At 32.0% G+C, this 24,539-nt stretch overlaps 2 protein-coding genes and 1 pseudogene across 2 annotated transcripts; 1 reads left to right on the top strand and 2 right to left on the bottom strand.

Moving 5' to 3' along the window:
* The first annotated feature begins 13,159 nt into the window (after window positions 1-13,159).
* Window positions 13,160-14,762, top strand: LOC105129184 (stem-specific protein TSJT1-like). Its single transcript, XM_011031140.1, has 4 exons — window positions 13,160-13,616; window positions 13,722-13,962; window positions 14,095-14,215; window positions 14,382-14,762. Exons 1-4 carry the CDS (start codon window positions 13,405-13,407, stop codon window positions 14,573-14,575), a joined length of 768 nt encoding a protein of 255 aa, XP_011029442.1. The 5' UTR covers window positions 13,160-13,404; the 3' UTR covers window positions 14,576-14,762.
* LOC105129185 (Ribosomal RNA processing Brix domain protein) lies at window positions 14,705-19,563 on the bottom strand. The gene is made up of 9 exons (XM_011031141.1): window positions 19,479-19,563; window positions 19,162-19,393; window positions 18,910-19,051; window positions 18,568-18,646; window positions 17,957-18,081; window positions 17,317-17,418; window positions 15,964-16,032; window positions 15,783-15,881; window positions 14,705-15,392 (listed from the first exon to the last, which is right to left on the bottom strand). The coding sequence occupies exons 2-9, from the start codon at window positions 19,362-19,364 to the stop codon at window positions 15,261-15,263; spliced, it is 951 nt and encodes a 316-aa protein (XP_011029443.1). The 5' UTR covers window positions 19,365-19,393; window positions 19,479-19,563; the 3' UTR covers window positions 14,705-15,260.
* A 2,697-nt stretch (window positions 19,564-22,260) lies between these two features.
* LOC105129183 (protochlorophyllide reductase, chloroplastic-like) lies at window positions 22,261-23,895 on the bottom strand (annotated as a pseudogene).
* Between the last annotated feature and the right edge of the window lie 644 nt (window positions 23,896-24,539).

Below are 24,539 nucleotides of genomic sequence, written 5' to 3'. Positions count from 1 at the left end.
AAACAATTTCAAAATACAATTAAGGCACATAATTGATCTTTCTTCATATGAATGCCTCGTTGACGAATATTCCCACATGCTTGGAATTATCATTTTGCAGTCACACTACTGTGTGTCTTGCCATTTTTTTTTTTAAAAAAAAAACCTAGACATTAACCACGTCATCAAACAATTATTAATGTTTGGTTAGCCAATTGACGAATATTCCCATTTCTATTTAGTTTTTTCAAACTCCAACGTATAGAGCTATATTATAATGACACTGGAAAATTAATGATTTTAATTAATTATTATTTGGAGTCATTTTATATCATTTTTAAACCACCTTTTTGGAGGCGAAATCATGCACAGTCAAGAATATATTATAAAAGAATATATTATACACAATTGAAAAGATATGATCAATGACCAATACTGGGCTTTTCATCCCCTTGTGCTCATTTGTTTCAAGATCAAACAAGGCGGAGAGAGGGCGAGTTTTAAAGTCGATGGAGCTGTGCTCTTCTCATGATCTTATGAACCAAAGAAAATCAAATAAACAATTTTATTTCTTCTTAATTACTGCTATTTAATTAAGATATAAAAGGAATCATGGAGTCTAGATCAAATTATTGCCCCTCTTACAGATTTCATGCACCAAGACAAGTCATTTGTGCGGACTAATATTGGTTACAGATGGTTCATGGAGTATATAGAAGGCAACTTTGCTCCATATTATCAGACTCCAACTTTGCCTTAAAAAATTAGATCATACACCTGCCTCTTAAAAAAATTAAAGACTTCCATTTCCTTTATCAAGAAAAAAAAAAAAACACTTCCCATTCAATTTCACAAGAGAACCTTGGATCTTTCACCATATTTCTGGCAAATTGTCAGGTTATATACATCTTCTAGATAGGTTATTTTTTTAATGAAAATGTCAGTAGCTTATTGCCTGCATTCAAAAATGTCAGTAGCTTGTTGCTTGCATTCAATAAACCTAGTGGGGATTAGTCTATTCTAAGATATTCTTTCAGTGCTTGATACGACCTTGAGCATATACAACATGCAATTCGAAGATATTCTTCCAATGCTTGATACGACCTTGAACATGTATAACATGCAAATCTAAGCAGAAGTACATATGGAGACAAGGCAAAGATAATTATAGTGTTTTGATGAAGGATTCAACAGTATTTTAGATGATTTAAAAGTTGTTTTTTCTCGGGTTTTTTCAAATTTTAGAGCTTTTTTTTTCTACTAGGAGCGGTGGCCTTGAAAATAAAAAATTGTGTTTATACATACATAGTTACGTTAGTGTTTTTTTTTTTTTTAAATAAAAAATAAAGTTTGTACATTTGTGCATGAGCGGCGTTCGCTGGCGAAGATCTGAACGCATCTAGACATGTTCTCCTGTGTACTGGATGGGCTTTTTAAGTTTGAAAATGTTATCCAATTTGCTGTTTTCTACTTTTGATATGGAACCTATCACCTCAGTAGTTCATTGGGAATCCGAACTCATTTCCAGATCTGAGCCATCAGTTCTTAATTAGTGACAGATGGGAGCAGCCATGCCAAAACATATTAATCATCTACCACCTGAAAAACTCTTTGATGGGAATTGTGTGTGCACTGAAATACTGTAAGCAGCACATATTTCTTCTTCCCAAGTTGCTCCAAGTTTCGTATATGTTTCCTTTCCGAATCTATAGTGACAGAAAGCTATGTATCAGCAGCAGCTCCAAGACTAAGAACTGAGAAAACCCAAAATAATATTCTGCTACCAATCGAAGAAACCAAGAGCTTTAGCCCAAATATTCAATCTTGAGTTTGGCTAAATAATTTGTTTTAAACATGCTCTGCCCTTTTTCTTCTCTTTTTCGTCTAAGAGTCCACCATTACTCTGCAAAGAACCAAATTAAGCCATGCGCGAAGACGGAATCCAGTCATCGCTCAAGAACACACACAATCATAATCAAATCTGGAAAGTCAAGATGGAATCACATGATCTATTAGTAGCATGGAGTTCGAGTAGTTCATGGGTGGTATTAGCTGTCAAGAGCCGTACGTTTCGTCTGTGACGACAAGATAAGTACACAAAATTTGTTGCTTGGGTCCACAATATTGAAAAAGTCAAGAAATTAATTGAAGCATATGATTCCAATAATTCACTTCAAAACGACAAGACAAGTGATGGGTGATGAAATGTGAAGCAGCTTATCATTGTCGTTTTCCTTACAGAAGTTGGGCAACGTGGACATGTGGTCACCGACACTATTAGGACTAAGAGACAAGTGAGAGGTGTGGATTATTAAAAATTTAGATATTTGCACTGTAGGTGGGCTAGTCTTCATAGGAGAGATTTGATTCCTTCCTCCAGTATCCGGATTTAATTCTTTATTTAGATGCTTATTATTTTTATGATATTTTATTTATTTATTAGATTTATAAGGTGTTTAGTAGATTTAGGAATTAATTATAGTACCTTAAATTAATCTGAATACCTCAAATTAAATTTTTTTTTTTAAGAATTAATTAAGGTATATATAATTATATATTTTTAATTAAAAAATATTAAAAGATAATTTATTTTTATGTTTTAAAATAATTTTTTTAAAATAAAATTTTATATCTCAAATTACAAAAAAATGTTTTAAAGAATTAGTTAAGGTATATATAATTATATATTTTTAATTAAAAAATATTAAAAGATAATTTATTTTTATGTTTTAAAATAATTTTTTTAAAATAAAATTTTATTTTATCTTTTAAAATTAATTTTTTTATATTTTAAGATCATTTTGATATGTTAATATTAAAAATATTTTTTAAAAATAAAAAAAATATTATTTTAATTTACTTTCAAATAAAAAATATTTTGAAAAGTAACCCCTTTAAAATAATAACTTGAGATATTAGATTTATTTTTCAAAATATATTTTTAAAATAAATTAAAATAATAAATTTTTATTTGTTTTTAAAATAAATTAAAATAATAATTTTTTATTTTTTAAAATTTATTTTTAATACCAATATATAATACTATTAAAAAAAACTAATCTAAAAAGAATTTAAATTAAAAAAAAAAAAACTCCTGAACCCATGAAGGACCATTAAAATAGGAGTCCAGTCTGCGGCCTACTCCAACAACGCCAGTGATATTAATGTAATGGGCTTTCTAGGGATCAGGCCATGTTCTTCGATAAATATGAAGCCAATATTGGGCCTCCACTATCCACTGAGTGTTCTTCCTCCCACAAATTAATTCTGAATATTATAGGCTATCAGGCTATGGTGATCGAGTGCTGAAAAATCTGAAGATTCAGGCAATTGTTAACGAGGTGCGCAAACACGGCCTTAGACTACCTACTGCTCCTCGTTGCGGATAGTATCAAAATCTATTTTTAATGTGTGTGTGTAGACGTTAATGTTTTTTAAAAAAACCTAGAAAAGTTATTTTTAAGAAAAAGATGCAAATAAAACCACATCATCTCATGTTTTATGAAGCTAATCAATTTTATTTATTTTTATTTATTTGATTATATACAAATACTTTTTTAAAAAAGTAATAAAAAATAAATCAAAGCTAGGTAAGACCATAGTTTTACAGTTTAGTTTGATATGAATTAACCCAAGACCCGACTAACCAAGAGTTAAAACTGAGCCAGGTTTAAAAGCAAATAGGAGAAGGGAAAAGTGGTCAAAGACTCGGGTTGACTTGGTGACTTGGTTGGCCTAGGAAGACCCGATTAAAAACTCGATTGCAACTTGTTGACTATTTGTTATTTTTTTAAACAAAAACGACCAATTACAACTCATTAACTATTTTTTAAAACAAAAAAATTATAGTGTTGAACTGGTCAAAACCCATGACCCAGGACTTGGGTTAAGTCAACCACCGAGTCAGGTTTAAAAACTATTGGTAAGACAACCTAATCCTACGAGTTAGATTATACTAATAGGATAATTTGATAAAAAGTCAAAACATAAAAAATGATGAAGATTAATTTTAAAGAGAACAAAATTTTAAAGGAAGAAACTAAAAAAAGATTAAAATTAAAAAAAAATGAGATCTCATAAAAAGATTCTATCCAACTCGCATTAACATATTAGACCTGTAACTTAGATAATAAAATTAAGATAACCTAACAAAAAATAAAATGAAGAAAATCACAAAGCTTTTTTTTAAATAATATTAAATAATAAAATAAAAAAATAACTTAAAAAATAAAAAATAACGTGAATCTATGTTAACTTTTCAAACATATGACTCGAGTTATTAGATCAGATGCACCTTATTTATAAAAACTACAAATCTCAATCAATCAAATATTAAATGATAAAATTAAAAAAAATGAATTATACAAAAGGATCTAGAAAATAGTAACAAAATGAATAGCAATCAAAATTGAAATAAAAAATAAATAGAGGAAAACTATTAATTTTTTATTGAAGGTGAAATTCAAAAGAAAATCAATTTAACATAAGGAACCTATACAAAATAAAAAACAATCAAAATAATAAGGATCAAAATTACAAAAATAACATATTACAAATTTAAATTCAATGATGAAATTGAAAACAAACTAATATTTTATAAAAGGACCAAGAACAAAACTTAAAAATAAAAAGAATAAAAACTGAAGTTGAAATCTTAACAAATAAGAGAACAACTCTTAAATTTTGAATGGCTAGTATAAAATCTGATAGGAGAAAAGAGAAAAAAAACAAAAAAAGAAACAGCTACTTACAAAACATCCCACTCCCGTAATTATATGCTATCCCAAATCAAGAAGACGTCATGATACTTCTAGCACTTTCACAAAAGATGGCTTTTGACCCTCGCTTGATGTCTCACGTGTTGTTTAAAGATTGAGAATGAAGAAAGCATCCTAAACACTAGCATGTGCAATGCATGCACCAACCAAATTGTCCTACCCATTTATCTTAATCCCTAGATTTGTATATTTTTAATTTTAGTCTTTAAAAATTAATTGTTTTAAATTAGTTAAAATTTGTTTTATTTTGCACATTTGAGCATCAATCAAGCACTAAAAATCTCCCTTGATATTGCAAGATCTTCGTATCAACGTGAACAAAAAACTATCATGTCAAATACTAAATTAAATAAAATTTGAATGTATTAAATTAAAAAATAAATAAATTGAGGGATTAAAAAAAAAGAGTTAAATCTTTCCTTGCACATGCATTTTAGTCCCCGAATTTGGCAAGAAAAAAGAGTTAAATACTTTCTTATTGTTTAAATTCAATCCTCGTAACTTTAATTAATTTAAATCAATAAAATCATTTTGAAATTTGGAAAATTGAGCATCAATTGAGCAACATTTTTTTTTCTTTACACCGCAAGATCCTTTATTCAAGGCAGCCAAAGCCTTCTACCTAGTGTAATCTCAAATAAACACAATGTTGAATAATTAAATAAAAAATAAGAGATTAGAAAAAACTAAATGAAAAAAATATTATTAATGTGAAAAATACTAACTATCATAGGGGTTCAATATGCAAAAGGCATCGTGTGTCCCTTTTCCATGGTATATCATAGGGGTTCAATATGCAAGAGGCATCGTGTGTCCCTTTTCCATGGTATTGTTGATGAACTATTCATAATGTTATCTTTTTTTATATCATTTTCTTTTAAATTTAGCACTTATTGGGCTAAGTTATAAGTTAATTTATTGGGGGAGGGTGGGATTGAAAGTCAGGGGACCAAACTAAAAAACACTTAGGGAATGAGTGGCTTTAAAAAATTTCAGCACAATGTTTATTGTAGTCCCTATACTTTACAAATTATTGATATTGGTCCCTTTCAATTTCAAAAATTAAAGGAAAAAATCAATTTTGATCTCAAACTTATTTTTTTTATTTTTGACCCTGGTATGAGAGAGATGAGAGAAAGTTATTGAAAGCTAGTGTTAGAGAGAAGAAAAATATCTATTTTCATTGATTATAAACACCAAAAAAATTAAAATTAATATTAAAATGCTTCTTTTAATTAAGGGAGCTCACATCAAGAGTTCATTTACTTTGAAACCGCCAAGAAAAATATATCTAATCTTGACAAGATTTTTTTATTTTGGATTGACTTCAAGTTTTAAGATGGTTTTTTAGGGTTTTTGAGATCATGAATAGGTTTATCAAATTGTCTAAGATATTTTCTAGATATTTTGGGTAAACAATTGGTTGAAAATTCAGTTTTTGGGTCTAAATAACCATTAACCTATTTTTTCAGCCATTAAAAATATAAGTGACGAGTTGGCTAATTTAAAAAACAAATAAATTTGAAATGAATGAAATGTCATCCATAAATGTAAAGAAAAAAATTGCTCAGTTGTGTAGACCATAACAAAATGGATCAAATCAGCTAGCCTAGTTTGGCAGGCCAAGCACTTAGGCTTTAGTTTTTTTTTTAAAAAAAAATATATTTTTATATTTTTTTAAAGTATCCTCAATATAAAGAAAAAAATTGCTCAGTAGGCCATAACAAAATGGATCAAATCAGCTAGCCTAGTTTGGCAGGCCAAGTACTTAGGCTTTAGTTTTTTTTTTTTTTAAAATATATTTTTATATTTTTTTAAAGTAATTCTTTTTTTTAAATTCTTTTTTATTTATATTTATATTAGTGTCACTTCTCTCTTTGATTTTATTTGGAGAGCATCTTTTAAATAACATTTATTTTTTTATTATGCATTTAACTTTTTAAAAGGATTTTTCGTTTCATCTATATTTTTTTAATTTTTTATCAAGATGAAATTTATTTTTAAAAATAAAAAATTTTAATTTTCAAATAATATTTCTATTATTATAGCCTTGCTTAGTAATTGTTTCCGTCATTTTATTCAATCAATTCAATATATGTATTTATTTCTATTATTATTTGAGTGAATAAAAAATTTATTTAAAAAGAATTAGCAAACACAACCAAATAAATATCTCCTCTAGTAAAATTAAATATTTTGATATATATTTATTTTTTAATTTATTTTTTATTTTTCATTTATAATTTTTTTAATTATTATCAATTTTTAATTTATTTTTATTTCTCATTTATAATTTTTTTAATTATTATCAAATATAATTCTTGATTTATTGGATTATATATATACATAAATTTTTTAAATTTTAATTAGAATTATTTTAATTACAAAAACACGTAAAATATCTCTATATATATAATTTTGTTTCTAGAAAAAAAATATCTTACCGACGGCGAATGATGGGTGAAGTATCCGGTTTTATCACGACTTGGATTTTTAATAAAACCAAATCACCCACAGAAACACTAAAAACGCACGCAGGAAATTTTTGCTGCGGACCCATCTCTGTCACGGCGATCATTTTTTGGATAAGCCATTCCCACGCCTTACCTAACGTTAATGATGAAGCCCCTTTTTTTGACTTCTGCTTCCACTTAAGATTGTTAAATATTGATTAAAAACAAATGAAAGACTGTAAATTCAAGAAATCTACGTAAACAGAGGTGCATATCGCAAGCAAGTTGCCCCGTTAAATCCAAGGATTATGAAACATGACACGCTATTGGTTAAGAGCTTCTATCCTTAATTCTCTTAAATATATTTATTTCTGTAATTTTATTTATAAAAAATAAAATAATATTTTTAATTTAATCTAGATATATATACTTTATTTGTATTTAAATTTAAATTAAATATTCATAATATACATATCATTCAAAATTCTAGTTTTTTATGTTTGATTTTAATTACTTTAACATGTTATCAGAGCTAATTTTATGAAATGAGATTTAATTCCAACCACAACTTTTAGTGATCCAACTTTTTGTTAGAGTGGGGTTTTGTCTTCTGTTTCTGTAAAATTTGGTCTAAACACAAATTTTAGTGATTCAACTTTTTGTTAGAGTGGGATTTTGTCTTCTATTTCTGTAAAATTTGGTATTTTATCTTTTATTCAATCTCTACAATTTAATATTTGTATTCAGTTTCTGCAATTATTTTATTATTTCATCTTTCTTTCAATTTATGCAATTTGATATTGCATTCTACAATTATTTTGATATTTCATCAAAAAGATATTTGTTTAGTTTCTGTAATCTCTGTTCAGTTTCTGTAATTTGGTATTTTATTTATCGCTGCTTTTGCATTCTGGTTCTCTATGGCTGTTGAATTTATCGCTGTTTTTGCATTCTGGTTCTCTATGGCTGTTGATTATGACTACCGAAAGTGATGATTCGTTTTAGTCTGTGAGTATGAGGTTGGATGTGAAGAACTATTCATATTGGAGTTATGTAATGAGAAATTTCGTTAAGGTAAAAAGATTTAGGGATATGTTAGTGGAACTTATATGATATCTAAGAATATTGACAAGGGGGATGCTGTTTTGATAGATACATAGAAAGTAAATAATGCAAAGATCATTACTTGAATCAACAATTCTGTTGAGCATTTGATAGGGATGCAGTTAGTGAAGTATAAGACAACAAAAGAGGTTTGGGATCACTTGTAAAGGTTATTCACATAATCAAATTTTACAAAACAGTATCAATTAAAGAATGACATAAGAGCTCTTCATTAGAAGAATATGATTATTCAAGAGTTTTATTCTGCTATGACAGATCTTTGGGATCAACTAGCTTTTATAAAATTGACAGAATTGAAGGCATGTGGTGCTTATATTAAGCGTAGAGAGTAGCAACGATTGATATAGTTTTTAATAGTACTTCGCAGTGATTTTGAAAGATTTAGAGGTTCAATTCTGCATTGTTCTTCATTGTCTTTTATTGACTATGTTGTTAGTGAGTTATTATCTAAAGAAATACATCTTCAGTCTTATTCTAAGAAGGGAATTCTTTCTGCTTCAAATCATTTTGTCTTAGCAGTACCTTTTAAGCCACTCTCTAATCATCAGAACAAGCCTTACACAAGGGTTGGCTTCTATGAGTGCAGTTTCTGTAAGCATAAAGGTCATTAAAAGGCTGAGTGTCTTAAGTTGAGACAACAGAATCAAGCTTGGAAGCCTGATAGTCAGTCACAATTTAATGCTCATAGATCATCTCAGGGTTATAAACCATCACACCACAACACCACAATAGTAGCTTCCCCAAGTTCTATTATCGATACTAATACTTTGGCTGAGCAATTTCAAAAGTTTCTCTTCTTGTAGTCATAAGCAATGACTGTCTTTTCTTCTATAGGTCAGTTACTTTATAGTTCCTCAAGTATGTCACACTTTGAATAGGTCTTGGATTCCGGTGTTTCCCATCATATGTTTCTAGATTCCTCATCTTTTACCTCTATGTCCCATTTATCCTCTATTCTTGTTATAACTGCTGATGGCACTTTTATGCCATTAGCAAGTGTTAGTTCTGTTGTCACACCTCACTTGTCTCTTCCTAATGCTTATCTTATTCCGAAACTCAAATTGAATCTTATGTTTGTTGATCAAATATGTGATTCTAATGATTATTTAGTAATATTTTCTAGTGTTTTTTTATTGTGTACAGGATTTGCAGTCTCATAAACTTATTGGGACAGACCATAGGGAGAATGGACTATATATTTTGGATGAGTTAAAAGTGCTAATTGTTGTTGTCGCTGCTGCTACCACTACTGTTAATATGTCTCCCTTTCATTTAGGTCCTTCACTTTTAATTCTTACTTATGGCATTCACGTCTAGGTCATAATTCGTCTTCTCGTTTGATATTTTTGGCATCTACAGGAGCTTTAGAAAATTTTAAAACTATGATATTTTTTATTGTTATGGATATAAACTAGCAAAAGTTTTTGCTTTACCTTTTAATCGAAGTATTTCTGTTTCTTTTTCACTATTTAATTTGATTCATTCTAATATATGGAGACCTTCTCTTGTTGCCATAAAAGAAGGGTCTCAATATTATATCTTTTTTATTTGTGATCATACTCGTTATTGTTGGGTTTATTTAATGAAACATTGTTCTGAATTCTTTGATATATACACAGCTTTTTGAGCTCTTATCAAAACTCAACATTCTACTGTGATAAAATGCTTTAGGTGTGATTTCGGTGAGGAATATACCTCTAATAAATTTTTCCAATTGCTTGTATTAGATGTAACCATCCACCAATTTTCATGTACAGATACTCCTAAGTAAAATGGTGTTGTTGAAAGAAAACATAGGCACATTGTTGAAGCTGCTCGTTCTCTCTTGTTGTCTGCTTTTATTCCTTGTGAGTTTTAGAATAAAGCTATCCTTATTGCTGTAAGTTTGATTAATACAATTTCATTTTCTCATAGTTTGGGTCTATATCAATTTGAAAAGTTATATAGGTATATCCCTAATTAGTTCTTATTTAGAGTCTTTGGTTGTACTTGTTTTGTTCTTCATCCTCACGTAGAATGCGGTAAGTTATTCTATTGATCTGCTATTTGTGTCTTTCTGGGTTATAGGGAAGGTAAAAGGAGTTATCATTGTTTTGATCCAATAACTCAGAAACTTTATGTGTCTCGTCATGTTTTCTTTCTTGAGCATATACCTTTCTTTTTTATTTCATTCACTATTTATAGCCTCACTAAATCTAATCTTTTTCATATAAACCCTTTTTTGATGATTCTGGTAATTATACCTCTTTCTATATTCAACCAATTTGTACTCATATTATTTCATTCACTATTCATAGCCTTACTAAATCTAATCTTATTCATATAAACCCTTTTCTAATGATTCTGGTAATTATACCTTTTTCTATATTCAACCAATTTGTACTCATAACTCTATAGGTACTAGTTTTTCACTCTCCGACATCCCTAAAGCTCCGTTATCATCTACAACTCCTCAAGCTTCATCTAAGATTATGGATCGACCTCCATGTCAGTTTATCCATATTCGTAAGTTTACAAAACTACCAGATTTTGCTTATTTTTTTTATTCTTCATCATTTACTATCTTTTCAGCTTTTATTCATTGTCTCTTTGAGCCCTCTTCCTATAAAGAGGTAATTATTGATCCGTTTTGGTAGCAAGTTATGGATAAGGAACTTTCTGTTTTGCATAAGACAGATACTTGGGATCTGGTTCCTCTACCTCCTGGTAAGAGTGTTGTTGGTTGTTGTTGGGTGTATAAGATCAAGACTAATTCTAATAGGTTTATTAAGCGATACAAAGCTAGGCTGATTGCAAAAGGATACTCTCAATAGTATGATATGCATTATGAGGAGATATTTTCCCTGGTTGTAAAAATAACTGCTATTTATACTCTTATTATCGTAGCTTTGATTTATAAGTGGCATATTTCTCAGCTTGATGTTAAAAATGCCTTCTTAAATGGAGATCTTCAAGAAGAAGCTTATATGACATCCCCTCCTAATATTTTACATGACTCTAGATATGTTTGTAAACTTAAAAAAACATTATATGGTCTCAAGCAAACACCCCGTGCTTGGTTTGAGAAATTCTCTATTGTGAACTCGTCTTTTGACTTTATTTCTAGCAGTTATGATTCTGCTCTTTTTATTAAGTGCACTGATGGAGGTCCTATCAATATGTTTTTATATGTTGATGACATGATTATTACTGGTGATGACACTGATGGTATTTCAGTTTTGAAGATAGAGTTGACTGGACAATTTGAAATGAATGATTTGAGTTATCTTCGATATTTCCTGAGTATTAAGGTAGCATAATTACTTAAAGATTATCTTCTTTCTCAGTCAAAATATGTTACAGATATTTTTGAGCTGGCTAAACTTATTGATAATAAGACTATAAATACTCCTATTGAGGTTAACGCAAGGTACTCTTCTTCTAATGGTTTACCTTTGATAGATTCTACTTTATACCGCACTATTATTGAAAACTTGATATATCTCATCATTACTCGTCCAAATATTGCATATGTTGTTCATGTTGTTAGTAAGTTTGTTGCTTCTTCTACTACTGTTCACTAGGCAGCTATTCTTCGTATTTTGTGATATCTTCGGGATACAATTTTTTAGAGTCTTTTACTTACATCCACCTCTTCTTTGGAGTTGCGTGCATACTCTGATGCTAATCATGGTAGTAATCTCATATATCACAAGTTTGTTACCAGGTTCTGTATCTTTTCAAGTGATTCTCTTATTTCTTGAAAGAGCAAGAAACAATCTATTATTTCTCAATCATCTACCGAAGCAGAATATTGTGTCATGATATCTGCTACCAAAGAGATGGTTTGGATATGTCGGTTATTTGCTGATATAGAAGTTTTCTTTTCTCATCCTATTTCTATGTATTGTAACAACCAAAGTTCTATTCAGATTGCTCACAACTCGGTTTTTCATGAGCGAACTAAGTACATTGAGATCGATTATCATCTTACTCATCATCATCTCAAGCACGACACCATTGCTTGACCTTTTTTTCTTGCAAATTGCAAAAAAATTTTACCAAGATGCATTCTATCTCTCGTTTTTGTTTTCTAGTTAACAAACTCTTAATGCTTGTAGCTATCGCATTGTGAGTTTGATGGGAGATGTTAAATAATATTTATATAGCTTTATTTATTAATGATAGAATTGTACTTAGTTTAACCTATATATATATTATTCAGAATTTTAAATTTTTTTAAATTTTATCTTAATTGTTTTAACAAATTCCACTCAAAGCAACTTGATTTGATGAAGATGTTAAGAAGAAATGTTTGGTTGATTTACAGTATCAAAAGCTTCGAAGTAATGTTTTGACTAGGAATCTCTCTAAGCAAAATGATTTTACAGATGGCTGTTGGGAGATGCCATGGCTATCTCCTTGGACACAGAATTTATTACGTTTTGCTACACAGTATCAGTGATGGATGTCAGATAAATTCAAATCCAATAGGGTTTAATTACTTAATTTATTTATCTGTGTTCCATGATGCTAACTCACAAACGAATCACAAAACACTCTGTTTTTTTTTTTCCAGCAAAATTAATTCATTTTCCTCTTTAAAGAAAAACAAAATTGAAAAATAGATTCCCAACGTTGATTTGCTTAAAGCTAAGTTTTGACTTGACTTAAGCAGCCTCTGATGAAGAATAAGAACAAATACCCACTATAAGATTGACAAATAAGAGCAGTGATGACAGGGACAGAACAACTACATCTAGTGGAAAATTCTGAATAGATTAAAAAAAAAAAAAAACCAGAACTCGAAGTGGATAAGAATACATTGAAGTACGAAGATCCTTATCCCCGACCCAAGCTCTATGCCCCCACAAATATGGATAATATTGCCTCTGTCCACCTTACCAAAAAGAACCTTGTGCCTCAAACGGATCCTATAAATACTACAAAAGAACTTAATGTTACCTCTCCTTGTGTGGTCATATAGCATCAACTCTTTCAAAAAAACTCAGAAGGCATAAATTCTAGGCAATATTATCCGTTTTGGTGCGAGTGTAATCTTGGAAATTTGAGTAGATAGAGATCAGAAAATGTTGGCAATATTTCACAAAGCTTTTGCTAACCCACCTGAGGAGCTTAAGAGTCCAGCATCTCAAAGAAGTACTAGGAAGCCTAAGCTTCCTGAGGAAACTCTAAGTGAGTTTCTTTCTCACCACCCTCAGAAGACTTTCTCCATAAACTTTGGTGAAGCTGCAGTGCTTGCTTATGTTTCCCAAGACAACCCTTTCTCTCCACAACAAAGGTAAGACCTACTTATTGATTGAGATTCCTTTCCGTTGTTAACATTTTGTGGTTTGATTCATTCACAGATTGTTAAATTACTGTCATGTTGATCATATATGTGCAGGTTGTTTTGTGGTGTTGATGGTATATACTGCCTTTTCTCTGGAAGCCTGAACAACTTATGCACACTCAATAAGCAGTACGGATTAACAAAGGGGACTAATGAGGCCATGTTTGTGATAGAAGCTTACAAGACCCTTCGTGACAGGGGTCCATATCCAGCTGATCAAGTTGTCAAGGATCTTGATGGGAGCTTTGCTTTTGTTATCTACGATAGCAAGGCAGGAACCGTTTTCGCTGCACTGGTATGCTTAATGCATCATTTTGACTCATTTGTCTATTGGTTAATAGAATCTTATGGGCTATATATGTTCAATCACATTCAAAGCACGTTTGGTTTTCTTGGTCGTGATTCTAAGTATGTTGTATGGTCACAGGGCTCCGATGGCGGAGTTAAGCTGTACTGGGGTATTGCAGCAGATGGCTCTGTGGTGATTTCTGATGATTTGGAAATCATAAAAGCTGGCTGTGCCAAATCATTTGCTCCCTTCCCAACAGGTACCTTGTATTGTCTTAGTAATGACTTATCATACATAGTTCACAAATCACATCAATGTTTTTGTTGAACTGGCATCACTAGCAGTCTGCACAATCTGGATTTGCGTTGTAACTTTTCTCTTAAGGTTGATCTACTCATCAAAATGATGATGATGATGATGTGCAGGATTTATGTTCCATAGTGAAGGAGGTTTGATGAGCTTTGAGCATCCGATGAACAAAGTTAGAGCCATGCCTAGGACCGACAGCGAAGGATTCCTGTGTGGCGCAAATTTCAAGGTTGATGTCTTCACAAGAATTAATAGTTTACCCCGCAGGGGAAGCGAGGCCAATTGGACCGAATGGGAATCACACAGCTGAACAAGGATTTGCTGTGTTCAATTTATAGCCAGATCAGAACTACAAGCTAGGGCTAACGTCTTCTGAACTGATCTATTTTCTTCCCGTCGTCTGTTTTCTTTGCTTTTCTTGCTTTTTTTTTTTTTTTGTGGTCTGGTTTCTTCTCGCTCGGTACAAAAATCAATAAGAAAGAGTGATACGTGTTCAATCGGTGCGCAGAGCGTTTCTATTTATTTATTTCATTTTCACGAAGCATTTAAACCCCCAAGCCAAACCTCTTCGGTAAAACCCCTATCGCCAAGTCATGAAATTGGAGAATCAATCTGAATTTGCACACTTGAACGTAAAGGCATTAGCCATTCTGTTCAACAAATACTGATCCATTTCTCTACTAAACAACGAAAGCTAAAATTGTCAAAAACATTTCTTGATTGCTGGTTTCGACTTCATAGTTGCAGGGTGAAAAGTGAAAAGCGCAGCAGAAGTCAAGGTAAAAGACTTGCCGCATGATTGTGTAAAGAATTTTCAAGTCGAAGCTCTGTGATATGGGAAAAAATCGTCCGCCATAAATACCAACCTGGTTAAAATGCATAAGCTGATCCAGAGCGGGGACAAAAATCATGCCAATGAGCACCAAAATGAGAAATTTTTCTTGAAGAATACAAGGTGATATAATATCACCAACAGCGTAGGTACGAGAAGAGCATCATTCCTTCCACATGTCTGCAAATTCATCAGGCTCCAATGGATTTGACAGCTCGTGCATCTTCCTCCTCGTCTTGGCTTTGACCTTCTTGGCAAACTTCCCAGCCTTCTTCTTTTTCTCCAGTGCTCGAATCTGCAAGAATGAAAAGAAGCCGCATATTGAGGCATTCATGCCAAAATATTAGAACAAGAAAAAAATCGTATTGTATATAATCACAGCAGGTGGCAATAAAAGACCAAATAACCTCTGAACAAAAATGCCACTACATGAATAAACAGCATACTATAACATTCCCTGAACTTGCCATAGAGTAATAAAGCAAGTAGGGGGAAAACCCTCAACCATGAAACTAGCAAAACGTGATGGTTATTTTAAACAAGAAACAATTGTCACAATGGAAAACCCTAGAAAAGGTGAATACTTGCTATAGATCATTAAAGGAGGAACTCTTGACTAACTAAGAGAAGCTAATCATATTTGTGATGCCAAAACCCAAACTAAACATGTAGATAATTCGCTGACCTGGTTAGGTGATATAAAAAACGGATTTTCATACAATGTTGGGCCTCCAAAGCTGCCACCAAAAATCTTGATAGGGTTCAGGCAAAATCTTGGACCAACCTGCACCAAACCAGTCTTTCAAAATTAATAACGACTACAGGTTTTTCTCCGTGTACAAATTCTAAAGTATGTCAGTGCAAACCTCAACAAGGGTCATCTTATCCAGGCCTCCTCGAGCCATTTTATCTGTTACATTATGAGGAACAGATATCTATATTGAAGAAGAAGAGGACGAGATGCTAGGAGTTAGTTTCAAAGATTAATAAAACATGGAAAAAACTTCACGTGAAATAAATACAAAAAAATAAAAAATAATAATTAGAAAGCGTTCCAAAAATAACACTGCTATGACACTTTCATGTAATTGGAACAACAAGAATTATACATAAAAATTCAGGATTTTTACATAGCAGTGCATCTGCCCATTTTCAGCAACCACTTTAGAGGTCTAAAATTGTTTTCACATCACGCTGATCTTGAAATACTAAAAGGGACTATGAACATCATGCAAATAAGAGTTCTGAGTGTTCACATTAAATCAAAAGTTTGGGACCGAGTTTTGGTAACTGTCAACAATGTGGCTCTAATTGGTGAATAAGGATGTTGATAGCTCCGAGACAATTATCCCACAGACTACTGGAAGACAGCATTGTGTGTTCATCAGTACAGATTTTACTATGACAGCCAACACCTTTAAACGGAAAGGATACTTGAGTAATTTTGGTTACTGCATCTGAAAGAGCACCAAAAGGATAACATCTCTGATACAACCATCTATAGGAGGATTGGATGGCTAAACCAGTCTCTAACATCCAAGTGGTATATCCCTGTTCTTTCTTTAGCACGGGCTAAAGCAAAAGCCATGCAGTAGAGCAGCACAGCAATTTAAGAATGTATATGAAAACAGAAAGGAATAAAACAGAGGAACAAACAGCTTCAATGGAACTGCAAGCAGTCCAATGAATAGACTATTTGGTTGATAGCAGTACTTGCAGTTCCAATTGGATTCAATCTGATAAAATGATCATCTAGTTTAAAAAACATTAAGCCAGGACATGAAAAAGCTATCTGGAAAGGCTACAGACAGTCAATCAGCTTTCATGAACTTAAGAAGGAATCCCTGCCTTGGAGATTTTTGGAAAGGGGGAAACGGGAAAGGAATTAACTTTTTAACATATGCAGGTTTCTAATTAGAGATACCAAAGGATAATGTAGCATGTCTACTAGATTCCAAAATACCAAATACAAGCAAGCAAGTCGTCTGCTCTAATATGCCTCAATCTACCACTTCATTTGTTAAATTGTAGCTAGAATAACTTGTAGGATGTTAACTCGTTAATTGTTGTCATTTCTAAGTTGGGAGCATAAAGTCAGTAAAATGTTAACATAAATTAATGTACAGTGTAACAAGTATTGGGCAACAGAAAAAATAGAGTTTTTGAAGGCAGAAATTGCTCCAATAGAAGAAGACTTCAAAAAAAAATGTATAATTTACCTGGTAATTCCGAAACCATATATGGTCATCAACAATGGAGAAAACAAAGACATGGTCATAAAAAGGCTTAGATTTCCTGTGATCCTTTGGGGTTCCAAATATCTGACAAAAAGAAAAAAGGAAAAGAAGCCATTTAGTATCATATGAAAAGACTTCCGAAGTTCACATATGGCTGAGTACATCATCAACTTTTGGTCTAGCATATGTAAGAATCAGAAATTAAATATAACCATGAGGAAAGTAAAATTTGAGCATCCAAGCAATCACTAGGTAGGGATTCATGAAATGAGCAGGTTAGCAGGCCCTCAACTGATCTTATAAAGCAAACAATGAAAAATTTAGTGAGCTGAAAAATTTGCTTCATGGATGTCTCTGCTATCACAGCACCAGAAACAAGACGTACAAAATGGTAGTCTCTATCAGCATACTTTTGCTACAAAGCCATACATTGTAGGTACCAAGAATATCAATCATTTTATCTACAATATTTCCTAGAAGACTTTGCTATTATAAGAGATTTTGGACAAGTATTTCACGATTTTGTCTTTAAAGAATGGAGATTCCAGTTGTTTCAGCCATGCATTATAAGATAGAATGCAGATAAATGTTGCTTCTAAGATGGGAAACAAAAACAAAATACCTGAATGATCATCTCCTTCAGGAGTTTCCAGTGGGCATCTTTATCAAAATTAGCTGAGAAAGTCAAGAGGGGTCTTGACCCTTTCAGATGATTTCCTGTAAGCTTCAATTCTTCCATTGTGTGCACTAAAATGAACAAGACAAGTTGCATTGGTTAGGCTACTTACTCTTAATACAAGAAGAAAATTACAAAAAGGAGTACAAGATATCCTCCATGGTAGAGTACACGGAATAGGATTAAGGAAAATCAGGAAAATGGTTCTCCAGTGGCTCTCCTGTGCCACAGGATATCAATGAAAAGCAAATTTTCAAATGCTCCCAAACCAAAATGCCACAAGAAGTCAAAAGGAATATTCTATACCATAACAACTGCTTAAAAATAGAAATTTTTTTGGAGATTTCCAACTCCACACAAATATTCAAAACCATAGCCAAAAAGGTGAATCTCTATAAAGATTTTGCTAACTTTCCCCTCCCAACACCCATTAAATGCATGTGCAAAAATTATGATACTGCAAACAGGAGCACTTGAACACAACAAGTTCATGCCTATTACAGAATATGATTGTCAAAAAAATCAGAGTGCTAGAATTAAAAAAAAAATTAACATACCAGCATTGACTAAGAATTTCACAGACGGACCACTGGGGCACTTGACCATCCACAGGTACAAATCTTTATGTTTCCGGCACTGAAATATAGAGAGAAAGGAGAACAGAAATCACCAACCGTTCTCTTTTTCCTAATCTCAATATTTATATAATCACCAAGTCTCCTCTCAAAGTTACTAAGTTATTTTCCTTCAAATTACTAAACCACGCAAACATCAGGAACAATTATCAACAGCACTAATTCATTTGATGAGTTATCATACGCATCAAGCCTTTTATCACCTGCACAAATAATATTGAATTAACCATGTCAAATAGTTTGTTTAAGGAAGCTAAAGTTCACCTCAAAGAACAAAGAAGAAGAACAATTCTTCAACTCAACAAGCTCATTCAATGTTGCGCCTTTACTACTTGTAGACTCAACCTTACTATCCTTCTTACAATGTGGCACAAGTGACACCAGATTCAACATCAAGTGCCTATACCTGCAACAACAACAATTCTTTCAAGCACCAACAAAATCCAACAACCCCAAAAAACCCAACAAAACCCAGAAATCAAATATTAAAAAAAAAAGATTAAATCTTTACGGAACCTGAAATTAATACGCCTCGAACAAGTAACTAAGACTTTCTCTTTATTTCTAAAACCACCCTGATGAGTTAGGGATTCAGTCTCTTTCTCTTCAGGTTTATCTTTCCAACCCAAGAGTGTCCTTTTAGGTCTCTCTGTTTCACTTTCATCTTTCTTTGCAGGTTCAATGACCTGTGTCTCACTATGCTTTCTCTTCTTTCCCATGGCTGTGTTTGTTTACGTACAGATGACACCTGAAATCCGTGAAACGTTTAGCTTCAAAATCATGAAAACTATAGCTGAGTTGTTTATAGAATTAAGCAGGAGAAAGGTTAGTACCTGAAGAGGAGGAGGAGAGCTGCAGAATGAGGGAACAAGCTTTTGTAAGAGATGAGCAAAACCCTGATAAAAACCTAGAAAAGTAAACGGGGAAAAGGTTTCGAAAGTGCTTAGGGCCCAATGGACTTTTGATTAATGATTCAAGCCCAATAAATGATGGGCTCAAAGCCGAGTAATCACATATGATATGTATCCTAGCATTTACAATGATAGGAAATTAGGAATAGCTATAAAGTTATAAAGTATACCGGGTTGGGTATGATTGTTTTTAAAAATATTTTTTATTTTTAAAAAATTATTTTTGATATTAGTATATTAAAATAATTTAAAAATATTAAAAAATAATAATTTAAAACAAAAAAAATAAAAAAATTTAATTTTTTAAAAAATACTTTTAAAACTAAAAAATAAACAGGTTTTAAAATGACTTTATTATAAAATATAAAAGTTAAAATATTTTAAGATTTAAAGAAGTAAAATTTATAAAAGTTAAAATATTTTAAGATTTAAAGAAGTAAAAATAAAATAATAGTATTTTATTTATTTAAAAAAATTAAATTATCAACTCTCATCTAATGTGAAATTTAATTTAGATCAGATTTTATATTAATATATATTTAAAATACTTGCTTTAAAAAATGATTGTTTCAATGGATAGGTGATTATTTTAAAAATAATCAAACAAGAATTGAGTCATAAAAATTGATTTAAAAATATTCTAATAACTAAAATAAAATAAAATGTAAATTGTTAGTTTTTAAACTCATAAAATAATGTAAGAATTTATTTGTGTTAAACAAATGGAATACCTTGAAATTCTCTAGAATAAATAAATTCTTTCATCTTTTAATTAATCGGTATTAATTGATTTAAAAAAAAATCTATAATCCCAGTTTGTGAGCTTAAGATGCATGAATTGAAAAGTCCACTTATCACGTGGTAACTTGGAAAAAAGACTTCTTACATTTTTAAAGAACATGGTAGTATTCGAGAATAAATAAAAAATGGATTTAAAATGAATCACTTTTAATTTTCTTTATTTACACGTCCAAATTCAATGACTTGGGTTTTATAACTTGTTACTAAGTTCACGAATTAAAATTAATATAAAATATTTTTTTTTAATAATTTGGGATGTTTGAATCAACTTAGTGTGTGATGATTAATCTTCCAGATCACCGAATATTTTATAAACCTAACAAACAATTAAAATATCATAAAAATAAAAATATGTATAGAAAAAATTAAACCCGGCTACATAAAAAAGAAACAAATCCCTTTCCCCATTAGATCATAATCTTCAATGGAAAACTAGTGTAAAATTTATTTAGATAAGACAATGATATTGCTCAATGAAGAAAAAAAAAAACCATGCTTAAGAAATTATTTAATATTAAATAATAAATTATTTAGCATTATCATTAAACTTTAATATTAATCTTAAAATCTCTTAATTTATTTTTTATCTAACTCAAATTTCAAATAAAATTATAAAAAATTACTTTGACTTAATAAGTTTAAAAATAATTTAAATAATCAATTAAAATATAATTTGATTTTAAAAAAATTAGACTAATTTCTTTTTAATATTACATGTACTCAAGTTTTATAACTTAACCCTTCAGCGTGTCTGGCATATGGCTTCAAGTACCAATAACATGCCTGACACCTGATACTGCTGCAACAAAGGTTCTATTTCAAGAACTTAGAGGTTTTGTAAAGATATTTATTACTTGATCGTAAGTCTTTACAAGCTTAATCTCCTAATGAATATGGCCATTTAAGAAGGCCGACTTTCACATCAATTTGATAAAATGCTCCTTACGTTTTGAGCTGCATAGTCTCCATGCCGGCCATGACTGCAAAAGCTTCTTCTTAGTCAATCCCATGCTTCTTCTTCTTTTCACCTTTCCCCAAGGATTTGGTTTGTGTAAATGCTCACATTAGCCCAATCTTGAATTTGATCCTGGCCTGGCTTATCACTGTAAATGCTCAAGGTTTTTTTTTTTATTAACATGAATATTCAGGTCAGTTTGCGTAAAATTAATAGTCAACCATTAACAGTCGAATAACTAATGCTAATTTTTCATATAGATGAATAAATAAACTATTGCGATGTTTGATGATATTTCCAATCTCATCCATGTTAAGAAATGAAGAAAGAGCCAGTCTCATAAAGCAAGAACTATTCTTCCAAAGTGGAAGAATCTTGTGCTAAAAGTTCAAAAAATGAGATTGAACAAGTCATCGCTGACACTTTCCAGATGGCTGCATCCACCTTTTTGTTCTTCAATCCAAGACCATAACCTCTTGTCTTACTTGTTTGAAAGTATTTAACTTCTTGAATATATGACTCTTTAAATTTTTGAATTCCTTTCTTCTCAAGTAGAGAATGCACGTTAGGGAATACTGCTAAAGGTTTCCTAACCTTTTTTCTTTTTCTTTTTCTCTTTTTTTTTTGATAAAAAGAAAGAGTTTTGCTAACAATGATAGACCTTGTAATGAAACTCTTCCAACACTGGTCTGGAAAAGTGAAAATGATGAGAAACTACAATATTTTTCAAGCCGCTGTGATCCTTTTAGTCAAACGTTAAGGTTCCTTATAATGGATGAAACACCTGTAATTATCTCGTCAAAATACTTTGTCTAACTTGGGTCACTGCATGAATTTGGTGTCATAAGAGCAAAACAACACAAACACCACATTGTTATTACAAAACGTTCCATTTAGCTGTTAAATTGGCAGAAAATTATCTGATTTGAAAGCGTGGAGACTGCCACATTAATCAGAGAAATATGGACTTTGCGATGTGGTTTAGTGATTTTATTGGCGATTGCTACAAAGTCATCTACATCTAAAAAGGGAAAATTGTTTACAAAAGCAAATCATCCGAATCCGAATCCAAACTCCAAACTCACAAAAAAGACTTTTTTGCATTAACATTATCCTCTCCCATGGAAAAGATTAGTCGATAAGAAATTCTCTCAAGCCCTTCTCATTTAGGCCAACCCAACAAGTTTCTCTCTAATCTCCCATACTTTACGAGCATTCTCTGCATCACTAGCTTCCTGAGACAACTGGTTCTGAAATGAAGCTGAGTGTTTGTTCCAGCTCCAGTATGCTCCTGATTTCGTCAAACTTGGATCACTCACAACCTTTACAAAAAGAACAGATAATGTTATTGCGCGTTGTACAAAATCATAGCTGAGCATTTTTATCTCTACAGTTTTCATTGTTTTGGTTACCTGAGCAAGTCTTTTTCCAGCTTCGTGCTCGGAGACGAAGCCCTTAGTAATGTACTTTTGGAATGGTGGGAATAGAAGCCTGAACAAGGGAATGTGCTCCCTGAACAAGCCTGTTGTGGCAATGCAACCAGGGTAAAGGGAAGCAAATGCAATGCCGGTTTCCTCATGCAAACGCCTGTGGAACTCTTGCATAGGTAGCATGTTGCAGACCTTGCTGTCCTTGTAGGCTTTGGCACCATCAAACACGCCACCATCAATCATGGCTGATCTGTTTAGTCCATTCAAGCCCCCTGAAAGTCCCCTCAAGTCACCGAGATTGGCCTTAGGAGGTACATTGCAAGCCAATGTATATGTATTCCCTAAAATATTTCACAGAAACAACACCACGTTTAGCAAAACCAATCGAAACATATTCAAAACAAAGTAAACCTTAAATATATTATACTGTATATACCTGTAATTGAGCCAACAATAATGAGACGTTTTGATGGGTAATCAGATTTCTTCATGTCCTCAAGCAACAATCTTGAAAGGAGGAAATGACCCAGATGGTTAGTTCCAACACTAATTTCAAATCCTTCAGCAGTGAATGCAGGCTTTTTCGCAGTTCCTGCAGGCCATAATTACGTGCCATTTTCCAGTCTCAGCTAGAGCCTTGGATGTTGCTAGACCCAGTCCAGAGGAAGCACCGGTGACAATGCAAGTTCCCTGCCTAAGGGTTTTCTTGCCTTCTGAAGAAGCACTGTCGACTGCTGGAGTAGCAGCGACCATTGTTTGGGCTCTTACAGCCCCAACGCCTTGGTTGAATTCCCTCTGCAGTGAATAATATTAAACAAATGAATTCATTAGGAAAATCCCTTCTGTTTGCTACTGTAAATAAAAAAGAAAGCAATAATGAACTGACACGGTAGCTGCCTTGCGCTTCAATGCACAAGAGCTAAAGTCAGCTTTGACATGAAAGTGAAACTCCGAACAAACTTGAATCCTTGAAAGATGCATTAGATTTTCCCTGCATGGACAAAACAATTGCCTTAATCAACACTAAAATCTTCCTTTAATGCATCAAGCAAGAAAGCAATACTAGCATCTAACCTCTTTGGGGAAAACAAAAGCAGAGGAAACCAAAGAAGCGGCCTGAAAAGCCATTCCCACTTGCAAAGCAAATTCTCTCTCAGTGTAAAGAGTGTGTTTGGAAGAGATATTATTTGACGCGTGTAGATATACTTTGGGGGGGGGGGGGGTATGTTTGGGCAGACAGGATAAGATAGCAGCAACGTCACTTTCAAGTTCGAAGTAACCAATGAGATTTTGTGTTTTGGATTTCCCATGATATAACAGCTTCTTCTACTTCTCCTTTTTAATGAAAATGGCATGAATATTTTGGTCAGTTTCACAAATACTTCCACTACACTTAGTTATGGGCAGCGAGGTATGGAAGTGGCGGGGGGGATGGGGGTGTGGGGACGCCACTTGCAGTAATGGCCCTGACTCCTAAGTGGAGACTTAAATGGGTTTGGTTCTTTCAAGACACAGTGGACTTCCACAGAATTGATTTTGATTTGATTCACGTCAATGATCCATCTCTCCTTCACTTGCGACTGCTAGCTCTCTTCTCTCAGCTAATCCACCAGTATGAGTTGATGGATGGTCAACGGTTGCCTGTGTTTTTCATATGGTAGCTTTCATAATTTTAATTTGAAATTTTTTTTTACAAAAATCATATCTAATTAAGTTAAGGCTTGTTTAATATTTATATATATTTAATTAAAAATATAGTTAAAATTAAAATTAAATAAAAAATAATTTAATATGTTT

The sequence above is a fragment of the Populus euphratica genome, unplaced genomic scaffold, assembly GCF_000495115.2.
Source record: "Populus euphratica unplaced genomic scaffold, PopEup_1.0 scaffold86.1, whole genome shotgun sequence".
Lineage (NCBI taxonomy): Eukaryota > Viridiplantae > Streptophyta > Magnoliopsida > Malpighiales > Salicaceae > Populus > Populus euphratica.
Note: the sequence above shows the minus strand (reverse complement) of the source record. Positions and strands in the feature narration are given on the sequence as shown.

Coding starts and splice junctions, on each gene's coding strand:
- LOC105129184 (XM_011031140.1), top strand. CDS start 13,405: ATGTTGGCAATATTTCACAAAGCTTTTGCTAACCCACCTGAGGAGCTT. Junction 13,617..13,721: donor CCTTTCTCTCCACAACAAAG/GTAAGACCTACT, acceptor ATATATGTGCAG/GTTGTTTTGTGGTGTTGATG. Junction 14,216..14,381: donor ATTTGCTCCCTTCCCAACAG/GTACCTTGTATT, acceptor GATGATGTGCAG/GATTTATGTTCCATAGTGAA.
- LOC105129185 (XM_011031141.1), bottom strand. CDS start 19,364: ATGGGAAAGAAGAGAAAGCATAGTGAGACACAGGTCATTGAACCTGCA. Junction 17,419..17,956: donor TGAAGGAGATGATCATTCAG/GTATTTTGTTTT, acceptor TCTTTTTGTCAG/ATATTTGGAACCCCAAAGGA. Junction 15,393..15,782: donor TTTTTATATCACCTAACCAG/GTCAGCGAATTA, acceptor TCATTCTTGCAG/ATTCGAGCACTGGAGAAAAA.